Source organism: Phalaenopsis equestris, unplaced genomic scaffold (assembly GCF_001263595.1).
Source record: "Phalaenopsis equestris unplaced genomic scaffold, ASM126359v1 Scaffold233918, whole genome shotgun sequence".
In the NCBI taxonomy this organism is placed as follows: domain Eukaryota; kingdom Viridiplantae; phylum Streptophyta; class Magnoliopsida; order Asparagales; family Orchidaceae; genus Phalaenopsis; species Phalaenopsis equestris.
Window position 1 is genome coordinate 394,629 of NW_018251848.1, and position 21,396 is coordinate 416,024.

Genomic DNA, 21,396 nt, shown 5'->3' on the forward strand with positions numbered 1-21,396 from the left:
TATATATATATATATATATATATTATGATGACATAATTTTCACACTTTTGAGTATATATAAATGTGGATGAATTATGAAATGAAATGTATCAAATATGTTTGCGTAAATTTAGTTAAACCAGTTCACCTACTAGATCCTAATTCTACAAGTCAGGACAAGTGCTGGTGAAAGTTTAATCTGACCAAATCTTCCCCCTTTATCACGCCGTAGTTAACACTTAAGGGTATGTCAGTTGAGGTGTGACAACAAGAATCAAAGCAGAAGATCTTGATAAATTATTTATTATTTAATTATTACACTAGTTTCTATTAATCAAAAAAAAAACTGATTGTAAAACCACAAACAAAATTTTTATGAAATAAATTTATAATATTGAATTTTATTCAAAGTAAAGAGAGAAAACTCTAGATTTATGGGTTCATCAACCTTATTGGACTTCATATTTAATGCAACATTCATCAAAGTGATTGTCAATTAAGAAAAAATGTATCTTCTAGTACTTTCGATAACCTAGAAGTTCTAATCATGCTGATTAAAATTAATATATTTCTACATGAACTAAAATCATAAAATTGCATTAAATGTTATTCTTAAATGATTGTTAGGTATATTTCTATGCAAATTAATAAGTATGTTGGCCAATCTTTCTCAAGCATAAAATAACTCTTCTAATATTATTAAATGCTAGATATCTTAAATCAAAAATTGGCCAATTGCTCAATAAATGAAGTTTGTGATACACCAAATAATTATAAAAATGAAAATCAAAACCATCAAACTATTTTAATAAGCAAACAACTTTGATTACACCATAAACACAGATAAATACACTGGTAAAAAAAATGAAAACAAAAAAGTCTACTCAACACTAAAATTGATGATAATAAACTATAAAATAATAGATTTTTCCATAAAATCATTTATTTTAAATTATTTAATTCGCTCTACTCAACGATTTTAACTGCATAAAGCCAGATAACTTCAAGAAAAGAGAATCACACAAATAAAAAGGTAGAAAAAAACTTCAAGTTTATTTGGGAGGACTTAGTGATGGGAGCGCCCCATAAAAAGGTAGAAAAAAACTTCAAGTTTATTTGGGAGGACTTAGTGATGGGAGCGCCCCATAAATTTGCAGATCCAAGATCATGTGATACTGATCATGAGAATCCAATGATTCAGCCACAATACCCACAAAAATCACTATTTTGGCGATCAAGGGAGAACCAAACACAATTCCGTCTAGATATCAATTTCTGCAATTTTTTCTCCTTTTTTTTCTGAATTTCCTTCCTATTTCTTAATTTCTAATTAAATTCTTTCTATTATAAAACCATTTATGCATGTATTTTCAATGTTTTTGAGACTTTTGCTTTGATTTGAGTATTTTGGAGATTGTTATTTTTGTCTTAACCTTGAGGAGTGTTGTATCATCTTTCTTTTGTAAGTAGTGTATATGTAGTTATGTAAGAACAGATAGTGAACCTCCTCGAACTTCGTACACGTTGTTTTGTCATCCGCCTCACTGTTTTCAGTTGAGACAGTCGCCAATCGATGCTGCAACTATTGTCCAGCGGCAGATTTCGCCTCATACCCTTTCCAAGCCCATCAACCTCCCATAATCTCCTTCTTATGTTATCCCACAAACATCCCCTACTCCTTACTAAAATTTCTTCTTAAACACCTTTTAGAAGCCCTAAAACAATAGCATCCAGTATCAGAGCCTACCAAAACCTAAATTTTTATGAATTTGTCCTTCCTACAACAAAACCAAAGATCCGTACAATCTAACCTAACACTCAACAAAAACAACAAGCCATTATCCCACCAAGAGGGGTCCGTTACATCAATATTTTTTCCACCATGTCCTATTGAGTGTCATATTTTCATTTAATTCTAATAAATTAAGATCATTTTTTATACAACATGCCCAAGTTTTTTTGGTCTTCCTCTACCTTTCCTAGCATAAGTTGAATCTAAAGCAACCACTCTCATAATTGGATCATCAGATAGTCTATGTTTAATGTGACCAAATCATCTAAGACGACTCTCTAATTTTGAGTGCCAAAAGAGCTACACCAACCCTTTCACGGATACATTCATTTTGCATTTTATCTCTAAATGTCAAGCCACTCATCTACTTAAGCATTCTCATGTCAGCAACACTTAACTGAGTTTTATACTTCTCTTTTAAAGGCAGACATTATAAACCATAAAACATTGAAGGTCTCACCGCCATCATATAATAAACCCTAACGTAACACCCCCACAAAAAAAAAATACCTCATCATCCACAGCCCTGGCCCTAGCCCTAACTCATCTTCCATCAACACAACCATTGGAAGAAAAAGACATCATTTCGCCTAGGAGAAACCCTCAACAGGATATTCAGGAGTTCACTATGAAAGATAAGCAATGGAAAGTCCCCCAACTAAAATGGAGGTTTGTCTTCTTTGAGATGAGACAATCTGGTGAGATCGCCCATAGCTACAATAGTGACTCATCAGATCAAGAGGAAGAAGTGAATCTCTTCCACTAGGTAATTTCTAATGATTAAGACCTCATACTCATCGATTTGGTATATAATATTAAAGAGTCCAAAATGTTGAAGTAAAAAATTGAATGTTCAGATTTTGAGGGACGTATGGATCCAAATGAGTTCATCTAATAATTTCAAATTGTGGAACAAGTCTTTTGAGTATAAGGAGATTCCCTCTGATAGAAGGGTCAAGATAGTTTCTATTTAATTATGGAAGAATGCTTTCTTATAGTGGGAGAAGCTTAAACGTCTTCGTCAGTGAGTGAAAAAGTAAATGTCGGTTTGAGAGAAAAGAGAGGTGCAGCACAAACATCTTCCCCCGCATTACAGATAGAATATGTTCATTAAAATTCATTGCCTGTGCCAGAGAGATTCTTCAGTAGAGGAGTAAACAGCTGAATTTGATCAGTTCATATAAAATATGAGTTGGTGGAACCAAAGGAGCATACGGTAGTGAGGTACCTTGAAGGATTGAAGTCATCTATTAGTAATATGGTGCAATCGCAATCACATTATTCCCTACTTGATTTATAAACTCTAGCTTGAAGGTGGAGAAACAAAAACGTCACCAAGTGACCGCTACACATTACACGCAAAGTTCAATACTATGATCAAGCAGCAAAAGCACACCCAGTGGAGATTCCAAACCAACCACATCAGAGAAGAAACCAATCCAAAGTTACCCCACCACCACTCTCAATTCTGCCCAGCCAAGAAATGCTTCAACTGACAAGGTTTTAAGCACATTGCCTCAGATTGCCCAAATAGGAAAATTGTATCCTTCACTAAGCAGGGAGCAGTTGAAGAAATGAGCAGTAATATAAAAGAGGTTGTAAATGCCAAAGAGGAGTATTAGCTTGTAACCGACGAGGAAGATATGCTACTAATTCAAATTGAGTCCTTGAGAGAGACTCTAGCAAGATTAACATCGGTTGTACTAATAGATAGAGTCCAAGGGAATGAGTATTCATAGATAGATTGAGAATGGCGCCAAAAACTATCTTTTTACATGAGTTAAGAGGAGCACCAATAGGGTTGGTATTGGTTGTCCAAGAGAGCCAAGAGTTCAAGAAGTTGATATCCGACACATGGCAACCCCAAATATGAAAAATTCAGGATTTTCAAACCTCCTAAATTGTCACTGCTAATGAAGGTCCAAGATGTCACACATGAAAACATTTTGAGCTATTTCTAGAATGTTATGGATTGATCTAATTGTTAAGTTTCAGCTCAACTCAACAGCACATCTACTAATAGATGATCAGACAGGAGGGGTGGACTAAAGCTTTAGAAATTTTCTTAGGATTTCATGGGAAAGAATTTATAACTGTGGGGTTCATGTCCTTCCAAAAAAAAGCCTCTCCTAGCACAAAAGAATGACGCGGCAACATCCCGCAAATTTGAGAATTGGAGACCATGTTATTCCGGTCGCAAAAATTCCACAATTCAGCCAACAATCCTACAATCATAATTTCACGACTTCTATAACCTATAGAAATCATTGTTTCCACTATCGGGGGAGAATGGAACACCACAATTTCATCCTGTTTTCAATTTCTACATGACTTTTTCCATATCTAAATTTTCTTCCTGTTTCTTTATTTATAATCAGATCATTTCTATCATGAGATTATTTATGCATGTAAATTCATTGTTTTTGGGACTCTTGCTTTGATTTGAGTATTTTGGAGATTGTAATCTAGGTTTCTACTTTAAGGAGTGGCGTATCTTCTTTTTGCAAGTGGTGTATATATACCTTGTGCAGAAATAGGTGGTTAACCTTCTCGACCTCTATACCATGACATTTCGTCATCTGCCTCACTATTTTCAGCCAAGTCAGCAGCAGATCGAAGTCGAATCTGTTGTTCAATAACTAATTTCGCCCTAAAACTGTATCGCTCGACGATGGAACAATTTTAGTATCATATGATCAAGAGTAGACAAATCTTTATTTGATGGTAATTGAAGATCCCTCCAATAAGAGAAATAATGAGGTAAATGAATCCATGTCTTATGATTAGTTGCATGATACATTATGTGATTTTAATGAAGTTCTTATTAATTTAAATAAAAAACATCATGTTTCAAGGAGAATACTAACCCAAATCTTCATTACGTTGAGCTTCAAAACGAATTACAATGTAGCTACTATCATCCATGCTCATATTCTACATTTATGCATTCTCTTTGCTGGCATTCCATGCTCAACCACTCGCACTCGCTCATCCTTACATGTTCTCATCGAAGTGTGCAAACTTTCTCACACAGCTCTTTCTATGTGCAATGCATGCACTCTTCTACCACATCCCAATACTATTTGTGTGTTCCTCATGCAGCTTTGTGGGTAGTTCCGACTAAGCTCTCACCTCCTCTTGGACCATGTCTTATGGAACCAACTTCCCTCTCGAGGGGTATTCTGACACCGTTATGAATGCCCCACTATTCCCCTCCTACTTGGAAGATTTTTAGGTCTTCTTTTTCAGCTTCTTTTCAACATTAGGTTAACCTCTATTCTTCCTCTCACATTCATTATCATGCTTGTTCTCTTCTTTCATCTATGGTCAGTGCTTTGTATGTATTTTCAATTTTCAACCAATATCCACCTCCAACTAATTTTTCAACAAGCCTCGCATCTAGGTTGTTCCTAAGACATTGGATGAAGTCCGAAATTACATTGCCTCTACCAACCCCAAAAGAACCTCCTGATGCCCACCACCCTCACTCTTATATAAATGTTGTTGGTGAGTTGAACGATATAGTTTATCCATTATCATCAAACAATCAGTTCCCCTATTTTTTTAGTCAAGATGCAATCTCACACCCTCATAAACTTAATTCCACATCACAATTCAAACCATCCCTTCCCTTCGCTGACGAAGGGACCAATTGTGCTAGTTAAATATTTTCATTCTTCAATTATTGGCAAATCCTTATTTGGTCATCTTAACATCGAGATTAAGCACAGCATTTTAGTTAAGTTATGATTGGTTAGCAATCATTCTATTGACACAACATTATTAGCCTATCCTCTGAAGTTGAGTAAATTGAGACTTTATTCGGCGAACATGTTGTATTAGTGGTTTCTCAATACATATGGTAAAATAACCAACCCATTTTAACTATTCAGTAGAATCACAAATCACTCCAATTTAAATATCATTCCCTCGACTTAAACAACATTATTTGAAAAATACTCTTTAGAATCACTAGGTTAATATTTGAAAACCCTTTATAAGTTGATACTGCTAATACGCATCCATCTAGGCCATTGATGGTTTGAGCCCGAATTAAGCTAAATGCTAAATCACACTTGTGTGGATTGACTCATCTTTTAGTGGATACTAGTTGAGGCAACTGATATTACTACTCGTCTCTCTAGCCCATCTTAAGACTCATCCAAAATTAATCAAATCAAAGTTTCAAACACAAGAGACTACAAAAAGATCAAAGCCAACCTGCAACTACTTAGCTTCCCAATCAGATTATGTTTACAATCAAAACTTGCAACCAGCTTTTCCATTGGGTTCAGTGCCTACACTTGCCTGCATTCAGTAGTGGCTGCTCCTTTCAAAATTATTAAAAAACATTTTATTCACAATTAAAAAAAAAACACAGAAAATAGATGTTGTATATGCGTCATTTCCGGTAATGGATGGCTTGATTTATGAGTTGATGTTGATCCATCGCTAAAGAAAAAAATTTAGATTCTTTTTCATAAATATCAAAATAGAGTGTGCATGTTATAAATTTTAAACAGCAAATATTTGAACAAAAGAATGTGAAATGTTCAAATCTACCTGTCGGCGTGCTTCATTTAAGACATTAGATGTTGCATGGCTGGAATCACTCTGGCTATCTACATTGATGCAATAAAATATGCAAACAAACATTAGTGACTGTCTAAGAAAAGGCCAAAGACTTAAACCAAAAGCAAAAAAAAAATATTAAGCAATTTTGAAAAGATGTCTAAAGCTAAGCCAAAAAAATCATAAGAGTGCCCTCAGTAAACATTACATTCAAGAAAGAATCAAGACCTCAATATCATCTAAAATCCTAGACACCAAATAAATTAAAACAAGTAAATCTTAATCTTAACATAAACCAAGCCTAATAAAATTTGAAACCCTAAATCAACCCTTGAGCCATGAGAATGAGAAAAAAAGAGTACAACGGTACATGGATCGTCTCCATCTACCTAGCAATTTTACTTTAGAATAAAATCCAATGTTTTTATAGTCTGATCATAAATTCTTGACCATAGATCACTTTTAAAAATGTTTGATTATATGTAAATGACAATGTTCTAATTGGCGAGATGACTCCTGAAATAAATGGAAAATTAAACTAACTTAGAAAATATTTAAAAGATATACAGCTTAAAATAAGCAAATAATACTTGAGTGTATGATATGCAACATTTGCGTGATATTAAAGCATCAATCAAATTTATTTATAAAATAAAATGACACCGAAGCAGGATTAGTTTAAATATCTTGGATTGGTTATACAAAAGAATAGTAGTATAAATAAAAACTATAACTAAAGTTTGGCAGAAAAAATGGAGAAATGTTTTGTATGACTATGTGATAAGAGAATGTCATTGAAACCTATAAGGTCAATTTTATAAAAGTACAATTAATTTGAAAATGTAGTGTAATTTAAATTTTAGCATAAAGAAATGAGAGAGCAAAGATGGATAGATGGTAAAAAATAATAAAATAATAAAATAAAGAATTAATCTATTAGACAAACTGTTGAGATAGCATGTATTTAAATTAAGCTGATTAAAAATAGACTAATTAATTTGAACATGTACAATAGAGGATATAAAATGCTCTATTAAATAAGTTGATAATATTAGTATTGGAGGATTAGGAAGAACTAGTGATAGACCTAATGTAAAATAGATATAAGTTATTCACAGTGATGTAGGCTTTATATTCCTTTTTTTCTTTTTCTTTTTTTTAATGTATTAGGAGAAAAGGGAATAAAATACATATTTTAAAATTTTTGGTAATTATTTAAAAGTAAAGAAAATATAAATTTTTTGTATAGTCCAATTTTGACAATTTTGTAATTCAACGAATTCTATCCGTGAGGACCCTGCAACTAGCGCCTCACCATCCCTACATGTCATTGTCAAAGTTAATCTGATCAACCCCAACCTCATTGTTGTTGACTCGACCTCATCATTGTAAAGTTAAATATAATGCTCATAAAGCAGTTTAACTCATTCTTATTTTCTCACTCCATGAGGTAAAAAATAGAGAGCTAAGACGAGGCCCAACGCAAAAAAAAGAGAAGGGTAGAAAAAAAACCAAAAGCTTAGGGGTTGATTGGGATAAATTTTTATTTCTTGTCTTTTGTTTTTAAAAACAAAAATAGGAAAGAAACAATAAAATAGAGTCTAGTTACCTATTTTTAATTTTATTTCTTTTTTTTATTTTCTGTTTCAACACTAATATTTTTAAAATTCTAAAAACAGCAAAAATATGTTTTCTGCTGTTTTAAAAACTCGGGAAACAGCCTCTCCTTGCCCATCTCATTTCCCTGGCGATACCACCTTTTCTCTCATGTTCGTGACCAATAAATCTCCCTCTCAGCACGAAACTCTCACGTTCGCTCGTCGACGTCACGCTCTTCTTCTTTACCCTTTGCTCACTGAAACCGCGCTCGCCGATGCCATGCCCTTCTCCTTCTCCTTCGGCCTTAGCGACTGTAAGTGTGATAGCATAGACTTGAATTGTTATCAACATTTTCTTTTCTCAAGTTTACAAGTCTTCTCGTCTTCATCTCCCTTCTAAAATGCTAATAGTGATGGAATTGTGCAATGGAGGCGAGATATCTTGGGGGATTTGAAGCTATGAGGGAGAGGAGGGATGGTAAACCTTGTTCAGAGAGAGGGGCTCTGGTGAGGTGATAAACCAATTCATTCACCTCATCAATGGCTGCTTGTAGGTGAGAGGGATATAAGTTTAAGTCAGCATTTTCAGCAATTGCATTGAACTCTATGTTGAACATACGGGATTATTTCTGAACTTTCATTATTTACAATTGTTTTGAGTTTCCTATCCCAAAGAACCTGTTGGATAATTATAAAACTAACTCAATGGTGTCTCGAGCAAAAAAAATAAGAAAACATTGAGCAATAGACCCAAAAGCACGTACAGGAATAGTAAATCTTCCTAAATAATTTGGGTTTGCAAGCTCATAAAGTTCCCTGATACTCCGGACAACATTCAAATGATCAAGTTCAGCCCCAGCGTCTTCTGAGCTAGAAGCAAGAAAGACCCACCCAAAATGCTCATCAGTGTCTTTAATCCTTTCCAACATTGATTTCACTAGCTAAATAATGAATTGCTGGTACATAAGGTCTTAAGATGTCATGATAAAGATGAATGACTGAAATCTTAAGAAAGTCACAGAGAGGAAAAAGTCCTCTACAAAAAAAAAATACAAGCAAGAACAACTGAGAAATAAGTTCAATACACTTAGAACTCGTTGGAGAGAATTTTCTAATTTATTGAAAGAAACTAAAATTGGTTATAACAGAACCACTGGTCAAGAGATTGCATCAAAAGATGTATGGGCTAAATTATATAAGGTATTTATTTCATATTATATTTAATCCAAAACTTATATTTTATTATTCACGCATTATTGTTAATCATAATGTTCATTTACCAATAAATAAGTTAATAAAAGTGCAAAAATATTTCAAGAAAAAGATGCACAATATATATCTCTCTGCCATATTTATAATGACACAACTACAATAGGAACACTACAACATCCTTCTACCAGAATACCTTCAAACACTAAGGAAGAACATTAGATTCGAGAAATTGAAACAAAACCTGTAGAGAAGTATGAAAGAAAACTATCTAACTCAACTGGATCTTCTAATGAGAGCTCTGAATTTTTGTTGTTTGAATATATGAAGTTTCTGAATTTCTGGAAGGCGTTAATTACTCAAAAGTTTTATATAAGTTCCAAGAAGATGCAATATGGATGAAGATGTTTCTTCAAATGCTTGATAGCAGAAGGAAAAGGTTGGATTATAAATCTAAAATGACTTGCTCATCACGATGAACCTTATGAGCCCTCCTTATCTTATGTATTTGTATTTTAAATGTGCCATGTTTACTTTTTTTTCACTTTCGTGATTGTTGTCGAACATTTTATTAGCTTGGGTTATGATTAGGATGTATGTTTGTGATTTCAAAAGCTTGTGATGGTTGTGCCGATGCATTGCTAATGTTCATATAAATTATTTTTTTCTTGTAAATGAAAAAGAATATTTGATTTCTATCTTCAAGATTTCTCGTAAAAATTATCTTTCAAATTTTTATTTTGTTCGATTTTTTTTTAAAGCCTAAGGGCTATTATATTAAAGAGAAAAGGGTACAGATAGGTTGTATGAGTTGGCCCAAATAGACACCCAACCCACACGAAACAACACAAATAAAAAGAAAAAAGAAAATTAAAAACCCAAAAGAAGATGGCACAAATAAGACCAATCGGGTCGACCCAATTTAGTTCTGTCTCTAGTTCTCGGAAGGGAACCAACTAATAAATTTGTGAGATATGTACCATTGCCCGAAGTAACCAAATTATCATCAATCAGATTCCTTAGCTCAAGTAACTCTTCATTCTTCTTCTTCCTCCTGGAAGTGTAGATCTGTCATTCCTCATCCGAAGATTGACTCAATTGATCAATCGTGGTAGTGCTGCAGTAGAAAAATTGTCCACAGTTGTGCCCACAAGAGGTTCAAATATATGTGAGGTAAGAGTTATCGCCTCTACCGCTGATACTTCCAGAAGATGGGGAGCTGCAAGGTTCTGCTGATTATCAGTCCGTGTAGGCAAGGGTCCTTCAGTAATATTTTCAATAGGGTTTGAAAGTGTAGGTTGCTCGGCAGGGCTATCTGGCTTCTCATCGATCGCAGAAACAGTATTTTCAAGGGGATGGTCCACAGGGGAAAAAGAATCAAACACCAAATCTTGTCCTGTGGTAGTTTTCTCTCCAGGTGGAACAGATATATTCTTAGATTCATCCTTATTCACTTGATCTTTAGATTTCAAATCAGAATGAAGCTTATGGCATTTATCATGGTATGCCCAAACATCTTACAATAAGAACAATAAGGAGTTTTATGCTCCATGATGATTAATTGCCAATATCCATTATGAGTTGTATCCAACTAGACTTCATTAACATCAAGTAAAGTAATATCTCTTTCCACAAATATTCTGACCACAGAAGGTTTGGTAAGGTTGAAAGTGGATAGATTTAGCTTCATAGGTTCCCCAAGTATGGCACCAATAGAATAAAGAACTTGATGATGAAAAAAGTGAATTTTGAGACCAGATGGACTAAACCATACCGGTACAGTAGGAGGTTCATGATTGGGGTCAAAATTCGGAGACCACTTGAGTTTGAGTAGGACCACTTGAGTAGCTTCATTGGTTTACCAGCAATGTTAAGATTTTTTTTTTTTTAAAGAAAATCCGAGTGTAGTCTTCTGGCACGGTTAACTGAATCAATACATGTCTCTCATCCATGAGTTCCACATTTTATTTTCCTGCTAATTTGAGATCATCAAAACTTTTTCTGATAACTTCCATAGGTAAGTGTCTCCATTGAAATTTTTCAATAAGAACAAACTTGAATTTGTCAGTTAGGGTTGAAATTTCTAACTTAGAAAAAAAGTGTTGTCTTTCCACTTTTCTTGTTTGCATTGTTAATAAAGGGACAATCACCTATACCATAACGATACTCCTTATAACTTGAGGGGCAGACAACCGTCGTCTCCCCCTGATGATTACCCACCACGTGGGCAAATGAGGCTTTGTCAGGTTCCACCAAAGAAGCTACATCACAGCAAGTAGAAGCCCTGCCAAGTCAGGCAGAGGGCAAAAACGACGAGCCAAAGAGGTCGGGGCGAAGCTGCGCCAAAGATACGAATCGCAGATGTCGAAACTGCGGCAGTCTCAGCTCGACGAGGAAAGCAGTGAAAACCGCAGCTCGACGAGGAAAGTCGCGCAGAAGACACAAAGGAGTCGACGAAACTGTAGAAGCTTGAAGATGCCAAAGCCCTTCGTCGTTGGGCGCAAAGAAGAGCACGACGATCGCAGAGGAGATTGACAAGCACAAAGTCCTTCGTAGTCGAGTACGAGAACTTCGTCGTTGTTGAGCACGGATTGAAAGCCGAACGATTCAAACCAAATGGCGAAACCCTAGCAGAGCTGCCCGCCACCGACGCCATCATATGACACATATATTTTATCAATTCATACAATAGGTAAACAGATGAATCCAATAACAGATTTCGAAAGTGATGTTGATGAAGAACTTGAACTAACAATCGCTCTTACTTGTGTTGATGATTATGATAAACATTATTTAACAAAAAAAACCATGTTGAACTTCTACTCTTCAAGTTCACAAGTGCTTAAATGAAATCCTGCGGGAACATCGAGCTCACTGTTTTGAAAATTATAAAATAAAACCTCAAGTTTTCATTAATTTATCTACCTTGTTGATGCGTAAAAGTCTTATGAATGACTCAAAAAGACTCACCTTAGAGGAACGGCTTGCAATTTTTATGTTTATTTTATCGCATAATGAACACCTAAGGGTGGTTGCTGAACGATTTCCGCATTCATTGGAGACAATCTCAGGACATTTCAGAAAGACTTTGAAAGCAATTTATCAATTGGAAACTGAGATTATTATTCCACCATCATTTGAGATGTTTCGTCCTGAGATCCAGTATAATCCAAAGTACAGTACTATTCTTTATTTAAGGCATGTTAAATTTAAAATTTTTAATTTATTTTTTTTTTAGTTATAAATATTAATTTAAAGTAAGTTTTATAAATAGGATTGCATGGGTGTGATTGATGGAACACGTGTTCCTGCACATGTATCTCAAAAAGATCAAATTTCGAATTGAAGAAAACATATGGATTTGACATGATGTTTGTGTGCGTATTGTCTGGTTGGGAGGAAATAGCGAATGATGTGAGAATATTTCTAGAATGTATTTCAAATCATCAATTAAATTTTCTGATGCCACCTCAAGATATGTCAATTTTATTCTTATCAAATTATGTAATTACTAAATGAACTTTATAGTGAAATATGTATAAACATGTATCTTTTGAAAATAGGAAAATATTATCTCGTTGATTCAGGGTATGATAATATGCCAAGATACTTAACACCATATAAAGAAACAAGGTATCATTTGTGTGATTACCAAGAGGGCGCTCAACCTCAAAAACAAATAAAACTCTTTAATTATAGGCATTCTTGTATAAGAAATGTTATTGAGCGATGTTTTTGAGTTCTAAAAGCAATATTTTTAAACATTAATAGAATGCCTCCCTATGGTTTATGCACACAACATTATATTGTTATTACTTGTTGCACGCTACATAATTTTATAAGATCACAATCCAGAGGAGATACATTATTTGAGGAGTACGAAAAATGAAAATTTTATAATTAACACGTAAAGAAAATCTAAATCAACTCCTGCCTCACAAAGTTCTATTGAAATTAATGTTTTGCAATCTCAGTTGCAGTACATGGCACTACTTCGAGACCATGTTGTCAGCGAACTTTGGAGCCACACACACACTACTAAGTTTACTAATTAACTTAAAAAAATTTTTATGTTTATATCTTACAGTGTTATCAATGTAATGTTGGATAAATTTTATTTTGAATTAAATGGTCATTTGCATAATTATTGGACATATAAAATGTTATTTTAGCATTAAATCCTCGTGATTTTATGTTCTGTTAAAAGACAAAACCCTTAGACGTGCCAAGCTTTTCACCATGAGCTCACATAAACTTCTTCAAAACAAAAAAATTAATACACCATATATCCTATTAAGATTCATTGAAAAATGGATTTTTTTACAGAAATATAAAAAGAACATCAAAATAAATAAAGCATTATTCATAAGAATAAATGAGAAACAAAACATGAATCATACAAACATGTAATGCAAGTCTTATTGAAAATTGAATATGCACATATGAAGGTAAATAAAATCATGAAATAACTTTCATGATAATTATAAAAAATTTGGCACAATAAGTTTAGCTATTTTGTTTTTAATACCCTAATTTTAGCTTTAGTTCAAATAATTTGTTGTTTGTATAAAGTCAGTTGTTTATATCATGAGAATCATGGGCCATAACCCATAAAATAAATGTTTAACATAATGTTGCATACCTTCAATGAATCCAACAAAAACATCTTCAAAAGCAATAGTTAAGATTTTTCTTTGTATGAAACTTACCAAACAACTGAAAGTTAATATGCAATTTGATATTAATATTTTCATTCTAGAAATACGTTGAAAGCATTTCAGAGAAAATAGTTGAAAGAAAGATGACAATTATTCATTGGTTTACAATCACACGAAAAAGATATTAGATTTACTGATTGCAACTATGTGTTGAAATTCCGCTGCCTGCAAGGCATATTAGAGATTTATTGAAGATGGTACCGTTTAATGAAAAAGAAGTATTTGACTGGATTAATATTAAAGCAATGGTACAATGTTAGTTGATATGATGAAAAAATGCGGACAATTATTGTTTTTCCATTGCAATACCTTTTTAGTTCCTTAAAAACATTAATTCTAAGAAAAAACATCATGTCAGTCCCAAATGTTGATGAAAGAATTAAGGGTTTTGTATCAATAAATTAATTTTGTCACCTTTATAAAAAATGTTCTTTTACTGCCAATAAAGAGTGTGTAGATAGTCAAAATTAGGGTTGTAAATGAACCAATGCACTCAATGAACAAATTGAACTTGACACGGTTAAGGTTCAATTATGCTCGTTCAAATTAGTAAATGAACAAGCTTGAACAATTTTTAAATACTCGCAGCATAAACGAACTGAACATGAACATAATCGAACTTGTTCGTTTATGTTGACGACCAAACTCATTTATTGTTCAACAAGTAACTTATTAAATACTAGATATTAAGCTCAATAATAACTCGTATTATATATATGAAGCATTATTTAAAAAAAATTAATTAATTAGACTTTATTTAATTATAGATTTAATAGAATTATATTATCATATCAATACGATCTTTAGTTTAACTATTAATTATATATTTATTTTATTAATAAGTGAATGGTAATTTATAATGATATTTACACTTAAAGAGTGTCATAAAAGATTTTTTTGTAGAGTTTTCATAACCTTGAATATACTGAGTTTATTTTTTACGATCATCACACTGCAATTACCAAGAACATTAATATGAATTGTCTTATTGCTATTATTTTCTTATAGATATGACTAAGTAAATGATCATCGTTATAACTTTTCGATCAATATAGTTCTTCCACTAGTGTAGTCCTATTAATAAGAATTAGATAGTTAATTAATAAAATTTAAAGATTTTAGAGTTCATAATCAATAAATTAGTAGCTGCGATTAGAATTGCAAAATAATTTATTAAATTTTTTATATGAAAATCTAGATTCTCGTTTCAATTTTTAGCTCATTTAAATACTCATTCACTTTTGATAAAGAAATCAAGTACAAATTAAGTTAAAACATCGAAATAGTTACACAAATCAAACTTGAACAATGTATGAAAGTTTGAGCCAAGCTCAAGCCGAACATGATCAACTTATAATTTTACCAAGCCAAGTCCAAACAATGATATACTCGGCTTGGCTCGATAATAACCCTAGTCGGAATGAAATTTGCTGATAAATTAAAGTAAGCTTGATGAAAACCATGAAACAGAGATAAACCCAATAAATCACGTATAAATTTCTACAAGTAACAAAGATTGAAGAATACGTGGGTTCCCATAGACATTTGTAGATAGGTCTCTGAAAATTGCTTCCAATTGAGCCTCCGAGTAGAGCGTTGCTCCAGCATGATCCAAATAAGTAACCCCTAAAAATAACCGAACGTAAAAAAACTAAACCCTGGTATAGGATCAAGATAACAATAGGAATTGCAGACTTTACGGTAAAAGCGAGAGGTAATGAAAACGAACAACCTTCCAATCTCTTGAATTCAGTAGAGCGCATCTCGTCGATATTCTTAAGAGCGTCAGGGTAACCGTAATCGTCCCTAAAAAGCCTTAAGAATTCTTCTTTTGCTCCCTCCATCTAGCAAAAGAAAACTGAAACCAAAGCAAAGAGATTTTCACCGCTAGCAAGTTGCAGTCGTTGAAGTGTGAAGATTTTGAGCACAGCTCCTGAGGCGACCAACTGAAACATCAAATGGAACAAAGCTACACCGATGTCGTCGGAGAATTGTAGACTCTCACTGAACTGAGAGGTTCGGTCCTTCGGGGCAATGAGCGCTGGCGAAAAGTCGATCATCCTCATGTGTATGACAGCAAAGCAACCATAAATTTGTCATATTTTGTAAATTTAATATATCTTACTGCAGACGAAATCTGTCGTGGAATTAGTGCTGTTGGCTCTCTCTCCGTGAGCAGAGAACAAATTTTTAAGATCTAAATGTAAACTAGCCGAACACAAACAATAATTTGTTCATGTTCGGCTTAAAATGGCTCGAAAATAAAAACTATATAACTTTTTATATAACAATATATTAAATATATTATTTATATAATAATATATTATATATATTTATGTCTAAATTTAAATCATAACATCTCATGTGGCAATGTGGTTAGTGTCTTCTTTTGTATATATTTGATCCAGGTTTGAATTCCACACTTTACATTTATTTTTCTCAATTTTAGTTTAACGAGCTAATTTCAAGCCGAACACGAGCTGAACACGAACACGAATATTTAAATCGAGTTGAACACGAACACACTGTTCACGAGCCGATTTCGAACACGAGCTATTTCGAACGAGCCAAACAAGAGCCAAGCCTGAGCTCAAGCTCGGCTCCTTTACAGCCCTACATGCGATTCGATCCTTGCTTAGTGGTCTAATAAACTTTTTTTTTAAATTTACTTGTATAATTTATTATATTTTTTTATATCACATATTATAACTAAAAACAGATGGAAAACAAACTTTACAAGTGGGTCAATATAATAATTTATATCTCACAAATAGGAAAAACTTTTTCATGCGGAGTCTGAATGTAGTTCTACGTGCTGACTCCAGTAATATGCCGTCACGTGTGTTATACCAGACCCACTCATTAAATATGAAAAAAATAATTTTTTTTTACGTCTGTCCCGACCCGGGCCTCTTCGAAGTGGAACCGCGGAGGTTATTTGCATGGTTCACCCAGCGATTTTTTTGGGGGATTATTAGGGGTTATTGGGGTTATTGGAATTGTTCTGTATGGGTTATTAAAGTGTTATTAAAGAGTTATTGCGGCGTTATTAGGGACTAATTGGGGTTGTTTTGCGAGGGTTGTTGAAGTGGAACCGCGGAGATTATTGAAGTTATTCACCATGCGGCATTATTGGGGGGTTATTGCGGCGTTATTAGAGTTAATACCCCCAATTACACCGAAATAATACTCCAACAATCCCAAAATAATATTGAATTTGATAGATTCAAACTGAATCATCAACTTCATGAATATGATGTTATTTGAACATACTTCAACGATACTTTTTACAAATCATTGATAAAATTATAGAAACCTCCCAAAGACAATAACACCGCGCGGTGAACCCCTGGTTTCGGGCAAGCTCTATGGTTCCACTGCAATAACCCTCGCAGAACAACTCTAATAGGTCCCTAATAACGTCATAATAACCCCTCAATAACCCTTCAATAACTCTCAAAGAACAATTCCAATAACCAATTTAATAATGTTAAAATTAATTACACCACCACTAAAAGAGAGTTATTAGCTATTGTCCATGCCTTTGATAAGTTTAGAACTTTCTTTTTTGGAGCTAAATATATAGTGCGTACAAACCATTCTGCTATCAAATATTTGATGTAAAAGAAGAATGTTAAATCGAGATTAATTAGATGGATACTTTTGCTGCAATAGTTCAATTTTGTGGTAGTAGATAGAATATAAACTGTTAATCAAATTGTTGATCATTTGTCTAGACTAGAACAAGAAATATTAACTGATTTTGTAAATAAAATTTTAGAAACTTTCCCCGATGAACAATTGTATAGGATTGATATAAAGAATATACCGTAGTATGCCGATATAGTAAATTATAGTGTGAGTGATATTCTACCACCAGATGTAAAAAATCAACAATTAAATGAATTTATTCATGATGCAAGATTCTATTTTTGGGATGACCCAGATTTATATAAACATTGTAAAGATTTGATCATCAAAAGATGTGTTCCTTACGAAGAAACTGAACAAATAATTGAACGATGTCATGATTCTGAATTTCGAGGACATTTTGGAACTAGTAGAACTGCACATAAAATTTTGCAAACTGAATTTTATTGGCCTACTCTTTTTAGAGATGTTAATGAATATATTAAAACATGTGATGTATGTCAGCGAGTAGGAAATATTTCTAGAAGAAATGAAATGCCTCTGAATTACATATTGGAAGTTGAAATTTTTGATGTGTGGGGATTATATTTTATAGGACCATTTATGCCTTTATTTGGAAATTTATATATATTGCTTGCTATTGATTATATGTCCAAATGGATTGAAGCTATTGTTGTACCTAAATGTGATGCTCGAAGTGTTTCAAAATTTTTAAATAAAAACATTTTTACATGATATAGAATGCCCAGAGTGATTATTACGGATGGAGGATTCTATTTTAGGAATAAGAGGATCGAGAAATTGAATAGAAAATATAATATCATGCATAAATTCTCAACTGCTTGTCATCCCCAAACTAGCAGTCTAGCAGAGATATCAAATCATGAAATAAAGCAAATTTTAGAAATAGTTGTAAATTCTGATAAATTAGATTGGTCTGCTAATTAGATACTGCATTATGGGAATACAGAACTGCCTATAAGACTCCTATTGGAATGTCCCCATATAAACTTATTTTTGGTAAAATATGCCACTTACCAATAGAGTTGGAACATAAAGCATTTTGGGCTATTAGGCTATTAAAGCATTTTGGGCTATTAAGGAATTCAATTTTAATATAAAGGATGTTGATGAGAAAAGATTAGTGTAACTCAGTGAACTTGAACAGATTAGAAATGAAACATATGATAATACAAAAATCTATAAAGAGAAAATGAAAATATGGCCTGATCGGAGGATTATAAAAAAGAAATTCGAAGCTGGACAAGGAGTTGTATTATATAATATTAGATTGAGATTTTTTCCAAAAAAATTGATATCTAGTTGGTTAGGACCATTCAATGTCATCAAAATCTATCATTATGGAACTGTTATTATTATAGATCCTAAAACTGGAAAGATATTTAAAGTTAATGGGCATCGATTGAAACATTATTATGAAGGGCACATGCCACAATTTAAAGAAATATTGATGTTGAGTCATCCAGAATAAACATTGGTGTGTCGAGCTGACGACGTTAAACCAAGCGCTTGTAATACCTTAGAAATCTACACAATCTTAGATATCATAAATCAAGACAAATATTGGTATTGGATAAAAATTTGGGAATGAATTGAACCAAAGATGAAACAGACGCAATTTTTTCTTTGGCGCCAGCATGGGTGCCGATGGCGCCCGTTTATAGAGCCATGGCACCGACGACGCCATTGGGGGCGCCGACAGTGCTTAATACAGTTTCAGCAATTTAAGGATTTTTTGGCAGACTTTGGTAGGATTTTGCTTCAAAATAACTGCCTAAAAGTGTTTTTAAAGGCATGAAAACCATTTTAGACAACCAGATACTTCTAAATTTTGAAATCCATGGCTTCCAATTCCAGGGAGAGAGTGTTATTACCCTGGGAGCTCATAGATTCTATTGATGCAAACTATATTGGGAATGGAAACGAAGCATTGGACGTTATCTTGAATCAATCATCACATGCTTTGACATCCTTAATGCCCAGTACAGTTGGAAGTTCACAAGTTTTGGAGAAGAAAATAAAGAAGATAGAAGGAGAACTTCGGAATATTATAAATGTGATAGGAAATCTTACTTACCTTTTTGATCACTTAGATTGGGGGATGAAGGAACACTTCAATCATACAGGATGGATTGAAGCAAGTTTGGTGCAGATGTTCAAGAAGAATGAATGGATCAGTGAAAATTTGACTGATCAATTCACGTACTGACCATTCTACAATTTGTACTTACATTACCAGTCTATGGGAGATATTAGAGGAGGAGACTGTACTGAAGATGAAGAGGAGTAATTGAAGAAGTTAGACTTTCCATTGCTTAAAATTAATTATGTCTTTAATGTAATTGTGTTGGATTTGCTTTGGTTTAAAGCTCCTATCACTTTAATTGTATGTATAGTTTATTTTTCAGCTTTCTAGTGTTGTGGCTTGATTTCAACGCTGAATTATAGTGTGATTTACTTTATATATGTGTTACTGTGATCAAAAATCCGTGTTTGTAAAAATTTGGAATTTCATATATAAAAGTTAGTTTTGTGTTGTTTGTGGACTATTTAAGGATGACTATTTAAGGATGAATATTATTGTGGATGAATATTATTGTTTAAAGAGACTAATTAGATGTTGAAGTGAAATTGAAATAACTAATGTGCGAAAATAATGAAAATTGAATATTTTTGGCACTGGCGCCGACGGCGTCTGAGACCCAGAAATTCCCAAATACTTTAAAGTTTCGCAAATTGCACAGTGAAAATGTCATTTTTACCCTTTCGGTCACCTTCAACCTTTGGTTTACACCCCTAGGGCTTGCAAACACTTGGATTTAAAGGGATTAGAAGCCAAAAGAGGTTTGGATTTCATCTTCTCTCGGTAAGAGCTACACTTTGAACTAAAAAAATTTTATTTCCATCAAGGATTTCTTCTACATTATTGAGATCCGAAATTTTAAATTTTTTAAGGAGATTTTAAGAAAATCCTTTAGTGAAGAACTCTTATTTAGTAGATTTAAGTTTAGAACGTTCCACATTGTGATTTTCAAAATTTTTTGAATTTATTTGGATTTTATTATTATTTTTTTTATTTCTTTCAAAGATTGCAATGATACCAATAATGAGCAAAGGAAAGGGGAAATTTGAATTTGATGACTAAAGATTCATCAACTTCAAAGCTAGCGTTCATTTCAATAGTCTACTGAATACAAAGAAAATAATTCCAAATTGAGCATTCAAAAATCTGGGCGGTGAAGTCGAGAGATTGATTATTTCTCGATAGTGGGAAAATTCCTATTACATTATTGTCGAGGCTGTTATTGGTATAACCATGGAGTCTTATGCAAATTTTAAAGAGACTTTTGATGACCACGTCGTCATAAAATGGTTGGATTCACCCCGAGGAGGATTAATGAAACCTATCAGTTGCGAGGAGCATTTCACTGTGAGTACAACACATTCTCCGCTACGAGTAAGGATTTGCATGAAGTTATTTCATTTCTTATTGATGAAAGAGGAGCTTGGAAGGTGAAGAATAACATTAAGGTAAACTTCGCTGCATTTTTAGACCCATATTTTATACCTATTTTTGGTGATATTGCACTTTAATGGAAGGTATTTTGATGTTTTCTTGCAGGTTGTTGATTTTTAGGGCATAAAGAAAAATGAAGCAAAAATGATGAAATTTACGGTCAAAATGACGTTTTTGAAGAAATGTTCAGCGCCGGCAGCGCCCAGGTCAGCGCCGATGGCGCTAAAAAGTAATTTAGTGCCGGAGATTTTTACTCAGCACCGACGGCATCAGACCAGCGCCGACGGCGCTAAAGGCGGTTCAGACCCCGTTTCTAGAAGGTTCGATGTATTTAGAAAA

The 21,396-nt window shown here is 33.4% G+C and overlaps 1 protein-coding gene across 3 annotated transcripts in view; it reads right to left on the reverse strand.

Moving 5' to 3' along the window:
- Positions 1-15,933, reverse strand: part of LOC110038799 (molybdenum cofactor sulfurase) — a 170,145-nt gene extending 154,212 nt beyond the window's left edge. For all 3 annotated transcript variants that reach the window (XM_020743701.1, XM_020743702.1, XM_020743700.1), the window contains exons 1-3: positions 15,601-15,933; positions 15,396-15,494; positions 6,335-6,393 (exon numbers count right to left, since the gene is read on the reverse strand). In XM_020743701.1, the coding sequence (XP_020599360.1) occupies positions 6,335-6,393; positions 15,396-15,494; positions 15,601-15,712 (270 nt within the window). In that variant the 5' untranslated portion in view covers positions 15,713-15,933. The remainder of the gene's footprint in view (positions 1-6,334; positions 6,394-15,395; positions 15,495-15,600) is intronic.
- Positions 15,934-21,396: the final 5,463 nt, after the last annotated feature.